At 44.3% G+C, this 8,188-nt stretch overlaps 1 protein-coding gene across 1 annotated transcript in view; it reads left to right on the forward strand.

The window, feature by feature from the left end:
• PITPNA (phosphatidylinositol transfer protein alpha) overlaps nucleotides 1–7,654 on the forward strand; it is a 35,853-nt gene extending 28,199 nt beyond the window's left edge. Inside the window, exons 11-12 of the mRNA XM_010978907.3 lie at nucleotides 3,952–4,019; nucleotides 5,064–7,654. Of these exons, the coding sequence (XP_010977209.1) occupies nucleotides 3,952–3,996 (45 nt within the window). The 3' untranslated portion in view covers nucleotides 3,997–4,019; nucleotides 5,064–7,654. The remainder of the gene's footprint in view (nucleotides 1–3,951; nucleotides 4,020–5,063) is intronic.
• The last annotated feature ends 534 nt before the right edge of the window (nucleotides 7,655–8,188 follow it).

The following is an 8,188-nucleotide window of genomic DNA, read 5'->3' on the forward strand; positions in this document are numbered from 1 at the left end:
AAACGATAGTACAATATCATACCCAGGAAACTGACATTGATACTTTTACTGGGTTTTTTTTTAAGTCAAAGGAGTATTTCATACTTATAGTAAAAGCAATTTTCAAAAAATAGAGAAAAATATTAAAAATAGAAGTCCAAATAAATAAGTAAGTAGATGAATAAAAGTCCTTTTCCTCCAACTCCTGGCCTCATTCCCTAGAGGAAACCACTGTTAAAAATAAACAAACCAAGACTGGAGCTTCTATTTTCATGTTCCTCGACTATATGTATATAGAGAGCCTGCAGTGGCTCGATCTGAGGAACACTACAAACATCAGATAAAATCTTTCATGTCATTTAGGCCCCAGGAAACAGGAAATAAGCATTCTTAGGGCATTTCATTATAAGAATGAAATAATATATTTTTATTTCAGTGGCACCCTCTGTGGGGGAACCTTGTCTCTGAGAGTGGAGGAAGCTATCGTGTTTCCTGATAGGAAGTTGCATCTTATTTCAAGCAGTAGGAAAACAGGACCTGGCTTTACATTAGTAAATTAAAGCAAGACAGTGAACTCTCAGGGCATACAAGAATCTGCCTGAGGCCTGGGGAGCTTTGCTCCCACAAAGCCAAATCTTAGCCTCTCTGATTATTGAAAATTTACGTGAATGGTCATTAGTGAGCAGACATTTAATGAACGTGTTTCTGTCTTTTATTTTTTTAATTTTTAATTTAAAAATTTTTTAAACTATTTATTTTTAACACCTTTTCTGTAGTATGATTCTTATACAGCAAACTACACATATTTCAGATGTACAATTTGATTAATTTTGATAGATGTATATACCAGTGAAACTCCCACCACAATCAAGATAACTAACGTTTCCATCACTCCTCAAGAGGTGCAAATTTAGAATTCCCAATTTATCCCTTTCCACCCCCTTTACCCCCTGGAAACCGTAAGTTTGCTCTCTTTGTCTGTCTTTCTGTTTTGTAGATACGTTCATTTGTGTCTCCCCCCTCCATTTTTTCTTTAGATTTCACATATAAGTGATACCATGTGGTATTTTTCTTTCTTTTTCTGACTTACTTCACTTAGAATGACAGTCTCCAGGTCCATCCATGTTGCTGCAAATGACATTACTTTATTCTTTTTTATGGCTGAGTAGTATTTCATTGTGTATCAACTACATCTTCTTTATCTAGTCATCTGTCGAACATTTGGGTTGTTTCCATGTCTTGGCTACTGTAAATAGTGCTGCTGTGAATATTGGGGTGCATATGTCTTTTCGAATTAGCATTTGTCTTTTTAAAAAAATTATTTTGAAAGAGTTTCAAACTCACAGAAAATGACAAGAATAATGAAGAACTCCTGTACTCCCATTTAACCCAGAGACCCCATTCTTTTCAAGGAAAGGGTACAACCCTACATTACACACACTGTGCCCTCCTAGTCTCGTTTAGTCTGGTTCAATTCCTCAGTATTCTGGGACTTCCACGACCTTGACATTTGTGAAGGTTATAGGATAGTCATTTTATTGAATGTTTTTCAGTTGAAATATGTCCAACGATTCTGTGTGATTAGATCCAGTTTCTGTGTTTTAGGCCAAAACATCATAGATTTGGTGTTCTTTTCACTGTCTTCTACCTGCCTTTCTGTCCAGTTCTGGTGATGTTACCTTCATTCTACACAGCAAGGTGTTCCAGGCTTGTCTTGCTCTTTCCATGACCAGCGCTGGAATCGGCCGTATCTCCCAGAAGCCCTGGTTCCTTTAGTGGCAGAGGTGTTTGGGTGCTGGGTGTGCTCATTGCTACTGGGGTGTTGCTACTCCCAGACCTTCTCATAGGATGCAGCAGGGGGGCTTTACAATCTGTAGTTATTTCTGTATTTATCTGACATACTGTGTTCACACAAATACTTCCATCATAACACCACAAAGTTAACTTTTAGTCTTTTAAAAAAATATGACAGTGCTCTTACCCAGATTTGTCATATTGAAAAATTTTGAATGTGTTGAACTCTTATAAAGTAGTAAGTTAATAGGTATTCATTAATGTGGCTAACTGAAGTTACAGAAGCAATAAAAAAAATAATGATATCATTCAGGAAAGTTGAGTTTTGAGCAGAATCTATAGGGGAAAGGCATTTCAGGGAGATCTCAGAATAAGCTCCTACTGGCTGGCTTGGTGTCAGAAACTTTCCTGTTGGGAGCAGAGGATCTTTGCTGGGGATGATGAAAAGCGAGGTTTGTGAGACAGGCTGATTTTTGTGACTCACTTAAGGTCCCTCTCCTGTAGGTTCTAATTCATCAGATCTGGGGCCCAAGAACCTACATGTGCCCCAGGCAGTTTTCTGAATCAATTTTGAGGAAACTCTAGAGTAAAAGACCAAACAAAGACCTTTTTACAGTGATGCTGTCAATAGGGAGTGACTATAGGAACCTGTGGGGAGGACCAGAAGAATGTTTTTCTCGTGTCCAGGTTCCACGTGGACTTACTGATTATAGTAGTTGGGTGGGTGGTGAACAATAGACATCAGTTTGAAATGTGGCAGGAAGCGTATTTGAAAATGTTCCCAGTGGAGAACTGCAGCTGCCGAGGTAGAGTCTCTGCAGGATGTGGCAGTAGTCAATCTAGTGAGTAAAACATAACTGAGGAGTCTGTGGCTTGAAAGTCCAGATTCTTCAGAGCTGCATACACACCCCCTTCACTACAGGACTCTGCTTAGAGCAAGGACATAACAACACTCATAGCAGGTATGAGTGCAGACTCTGTGCCAAGCACGCTGGTGTGCTAAGTACTCTACGTGAGTATTTTAATCTTCACCACAACCCCCATGACATATGTACTGTTATTATCTCTGTTTTATTATTACAGAAATTGAGGTTTAGAGAGCAGCGAAGTAACTTGCTCAAGGTCACACAGTTAGTGATGGAGCCTGAATGTGGTCCAGGCAGTTTGATTCCAGCGCTTATGCTCTTATCTGCTCAAAAGTTGTTGAATGAGTATGGAGTGAAAGTCGAGTAGAAAGCTCAGAGAGAGAGAAGTATCTAATGGGACGTTAAAACACACGTTATAGACATCCTGCAATTAGAGTAGAATTTTCAAGTTGGAAAGGATTTGAGAGTGATCACCACCACAGTATTCCCAGCAAGAAGTTGTGTCCTCTTCCGCTTGGAGGGTGCCAGGGACAGGGACCACTCAGTGCTTCCAGAGAAGACCCTATCCTGTTTTCCGGCAGCCTCACACTTCCACTGAGCTGCGATCTCCCCTGCACTTTCCATCCCTGTCCTCTGGTGCCCAACTCTGGAGCCACACTGTGTCCACATGGTTGACTGGGCGAAGCCTCTAATTAGAGCTCAGAAGAGGGCATTGCTGTTCCCTGTGCCTGAAATGCTCCCGGAACCACCCCCACCCCTGGGAGCCACGGGATTTCCCCCCTCACTTCCTCCAGGTCTCCACTAACATCACTCATCAGAGAGGTTCTCCACAGCCAGCTCATAAAATAGTGTTTCCCCACAGTCATCCTCTATGCCAGTGGCCCTTAGCCCCAATGACATAGTTTGTTCGTTCTCCCCATCTTGTCCCAGAATTTAAGCTCCTCGAAGCGAGACTTGGTCTATTTTGGTTCATTGCTTAATCATCAGGCCTGGAGCAGTTCCTTGCACAAAAAAAGATGCTTCCTAAATATCTGCTGAATGAATGAAAGAAGAGAACTTAAGAACGAAACCCCAACATGGGATTCAGGGCAGAGAAACAGAAATCATGGTTGGTGGGACCAGTGACAAGAGCTATAAATGGGGTGGCTTTGGCTGTGTGTGTGCAGGATTCTATTCTCTGATTTGCTTTGTGCACAAGAAAATGCTTGCTCTGCCCTCTCCACTAGCAAGATCGAAGAGAAGGAGGAATGTATTTGTGGTGGGCTCCATCAGCGGCAAAGGCTTTCAGTTTTTCCTTTTTTTTCTGTTCCAGATGAGACAAAAGGACCCAGTGAAAGGAATGACGGCGGATGACTAAGGCCACTCCTCCCCCTCTGCACTGTATGTACCACATTTCTCACTGAGCATGTCACAGGCGCTAAAATCAGTTTGGGTCCTCAAGGCTCAGCAGCTCACTCTGGGGGCAGAAAACCTGCTTTATTCCTCCCCTGTCCTCTAGTAATAATGAGGATTGCCATGCTGAATAGCTCTTGGGCTTCCACTGAGAGAGGTTATGACTGTTAAGACATTTCAGGGACATGTGATTGTATAAAGAACCACTCAGACAGAGACAGGAACAGGGTGGTGAGAAGTGGGGTTGGGGTGGGGGACTCAAAGCTTATCTGCACTAATTACTCTTCCTTTTGTAACTTGAGCCATTTCAAGTTGAAGCTGGCATTGTGGGGTGCTTTCTGAACCCCCTGTGCCAGAGCCAGTTCCTAGCTCCACACTGCTGCCATTCCCTGCCCCTCCCTTGGAAAATTCGTTGGCCAGTTTTTCCCAGTGTTCCTTCTTGGGTCTGGTGCTTCGTTTCCTTCCTCTTTATTCTCCCGATCCCAGACTGAGTAGCTGTCCCCATTAGAGGGAGCATCTTTCAGATGCTTCGAGAGTATTTCTGCCCAGGTCATAGGACCAGGATGGGATGTCCCTTGTTCTTTGTCACTCTTCCCCAAGACCCTTCCTTCTGTTAGCTACAGTGCCCTGCACATCTCTGGACTTGCTGTAATTCCAGCAGCTCAGAGAAGCTTAATTATGGAATGAAAAGCCTGGCTCTGAGAGAAAATCATGTGATCAAATAAAAACCGGCTGTCCTTCAGCACTGAGGTGCTAAGGAGGCCTAGGGTCTTGCCAGCAGTGACGCAAACCTCTGCTTTCTCTCCCCGCTCCATGTGCTTGAGAACTTCTGGGAGATAAAACAGTGGGATTAAGTGGATTGTTGCCATGCCAGCTTCTCAGTCACTGCTTAGACCTTAGTTTCCTCTCTCCCTTCACCTACCACCACACCGCCTGGCATCCTTCCTCCTTTTGAAATTCCCCCCTCAATGATGATTTACAGTGTATTTGTTTTCCTCTGTTGCTTCCTTAATAATTGTATTTTTCTTCTAGTTTTGCAAGACAGTGGTCAACAGGAAGGCCCAGCAGCTCCACCCTCCCGAGTGACAGGCCATCTTCGGACACAGCCTTTCTATGCCCATTCTTCAGGCAACTTTCGATCCCTTACTGTAGCTAAATTCTAGATGCCCGTTAATATTGTGAACAAATAGACCGTCTGGTATTATGAGGCCCGTGTGTGCGGGAGCCTGCTCCTCTGAGATATGTGGCGTGTAGGTTGCTGTATTTACAGCTCCTCCCTCTCCAACCATTGTGTTCTCAACCCATTTCTGTGTGTCCCCCACCCCCTTGATTTCCAAGTGACATTTTTAGTCTTTCAAAATAGCTGCCTTTTGTGATGTGGTGATTTAAATGATTTATGTTTGTTTATTTCCAGCCTTGGGATGAACTAAGGTATTTTGCTTCCTGGGCAGATCTTTGCAATATGAGTGCTCACCTTGGGAGAGGGGATGAGTTAGAAATACAGATTTTTTTTTCCCCACAGTCCCACAGGACAGCAATGTGGCTTCATAACTCTGATCTCTGCTCCCAGTAACCCAGTGTTAAGAGTGCTCTAGGCACCATGGAAGTACCCAAGGCGCAGCCAGTCTGTGTTTTGAAAACTAAACAAAAACAAATAACCCCTGGCCCAGGCATTGCATCTCTAGTCACTAGTCTTAGAAATACCTATGGCTTCTTGGCCCTCCTGTTGCCCACTCTGTCTGAATCTCTGCAGAGCCCATAATATGCCCAGGTCAACTCTACGTGGAGGAACTGTCCAGTGTGGCCCTTGGAACTGAGTCTGCCCCACCCCCTTACCCCTAGGAGTTCTGTATGTCCGTGCTCCTCTTCCCTTTTGGGCTGGTGCTGCCACTCAGCAATAATCCTCTTTTCTCTGTGCTTTCTTAGATTCCTGTCCTCTGTCTGAGGCTGGTCAGGACACAGAGGTCCTAATCTTTTCATGCTGCACAGAACAAGCGTGTGAAAAGCTTCCCCAGAACATGTTCCCCCTTGTCCCTAGTCCTGGAAAGGAATTTGGGTATCAGGAACTCAGCTTGTCCTGCCCTCATGCTGAATTCTGTCCTGGACAATCAGAAACAAGTAGTGATAGTAGTACAGAACTCTACCAAAGTTGGCTAGTGAGAAAGTCCAGGCTGCCGGGAAGAGAAGCCGCTGAGTGCTTCATAGTTCCCTATGACTTGGCAGAAGCCAAGTATGCCTTTCCAGTGGGAGAATTTGAGATAGCTGTGGTGCCACCTGACATTTCCCAAGCCTTGTGAAGGATGTTGGCTGAGTGTGCAGTGACTCAAGCCCATTTTAGTCTGGGTGCCACTGCTAATGAGAGACCAAATCTCTGTTGGGGAGAGAAAAGTAGGATGGGATAATCTGTCCTTATGTTCTTGTCAGTTTGGCCTTACTCATTTCTAAGTGCAATAAGGGAGCGTCTCACAGGATTACACCTGTGACTTCCTGATGGCTGCTTCCCTGTGGCCCTCCTGGGGCAAGGGTGGACAAACTCAGACCCCTCAGCCGGGGTAGCTCTCAACTTCATTGGGGCCCCTTAGGGATCAGATGTCCTGTCACACCTTCCTATTAGTCTCCTCACCTTGTGGGGTCTGTAGTAATGGATCTGGAGCAATTCAGTTGGTTATTAGCATCCCAACTGTTGGTAGCATTTATTTGACTGGGAAAGTTGACGAGGCATTCCTACTGGAGAAAAGTATATACATGTTTTCCTACAAGCTCTGTGTTAGCTATAATTATATGTGTGCTTAAAGCTTTCCCTTCTTCATTCTTCAACTAAGTCAAGTCCAGATGTGGGTTATCCTGGGAGAAACAAGTGGTGATATTCTAAACAGACCACTGTTGATGTGGCTTGAGGGTCAGCAGATGTTAGTCTCCTTCCTTCAGCTCTTCTCAGAGATCCACACATATCACTCCAGCTCTAGGGGGAGGGGCTCGCTCTTTGTTAGCCTTTTCTTTGGCTCCTCCCACCTCCACCTGTTGCCCAATTTGAAAGCATCCACATGAGCTGCTAGAATTTCCAGAAGTCAGCGGGATCTAGGGCTCTAGCCCACATAAACAGGAGGGATGTCCCTGGTCTGTTCCATCCTCGCAGATAGTGTTGCTGCTGGGCAACAGTGTTGGCTTATTTTAAGTACCTCCCTTCCCTCCTTATCCCCTCCCAAACTAACTAGCACTCAGAGGGGCTTATGATGCAAGGCTCAGCTCCAGGGGTAGTACCCGAGGATGTGCCATGCCCCTTCAGACCAGCTTCTGTTAAGATTTCCAGGGCTGTAGTCCCGGTTAGAAGCAGCAGTGCCTCTGTAGGAGGGGTGCTGGGCTCTGGCCGCCTCACAGAGAGGTGGGGGACAGGGTCAGTATTGTGGGCACATGTATATCTTCCCAAACTCTCTTACAGTCCCTACTGGGACTCCCTGACTTATTTTGGTTGATTCCTAGTGCTACTTCTTTTACAAAATACACTTTGTAGAACTGATTAGATTACCTTGTTTATTTAATGTGAGTTTGTGCCTTTTTGTCTCAATCTTCCAATACAGGTATATTGGGGGAACAAAAGCAGTCTAATAAAATCCTAGACAGAGCTTTCTGGAGTCCAGCTTATTGGTGATGTCCTTATGTCCATTTTACAACTTAGATATCCTCAAACTCTTGCTGTTCCCCTTTTAACAAGGATTAGGAAAAGTTACAAGATAGCTCTCAAAATTTTTGCAGGTCGATTTCTGTAAATTAAAACATTCTCTCATCATTTTACTTACGCAAACATCACATATCTGGAAGTAATTTGGCCATTTTCTCCTAGCAGTATTTCTTTTCTGCTTTTGTCTCCCCTGCCCTTCACATGCCCCTCTTTTTCCCATCCTACCAAGCAAAACATTTATTTAGAGGAGTTCTTACTCTGGCTTCCAGGTTGGTGAACCTCATGAAGCTTCTCTGTAAAACTGCATTTTTCGGGGGAGTCATGGCTCTCATCAGATATTCAAAGGAATACCATACACTGTCCTGCCCCCGTCCCCTCAACAAAAAGATGAAGAACCAGTGATTAGAAGGAAATCATAGTTAATCTTTGGCACAATAGATAATCACTTCATGTTTGGTCGTAAAATAGAGGCACTGAC

Source organism: Camelus dromedarius, chromosome 16, assembly GCF_036321535.1.
Source record: "Camelus dromedarius isolate mCamDro1 chromosome 16, mCamDro1.pat, whole genome shotgun sequence".
Taxonomy (NCBI): Eukaryota; Metazoa; Chordata; class Mammalia; order Artiodactyla; family Camelidae; genus Camelus; species Camelus dromedarius.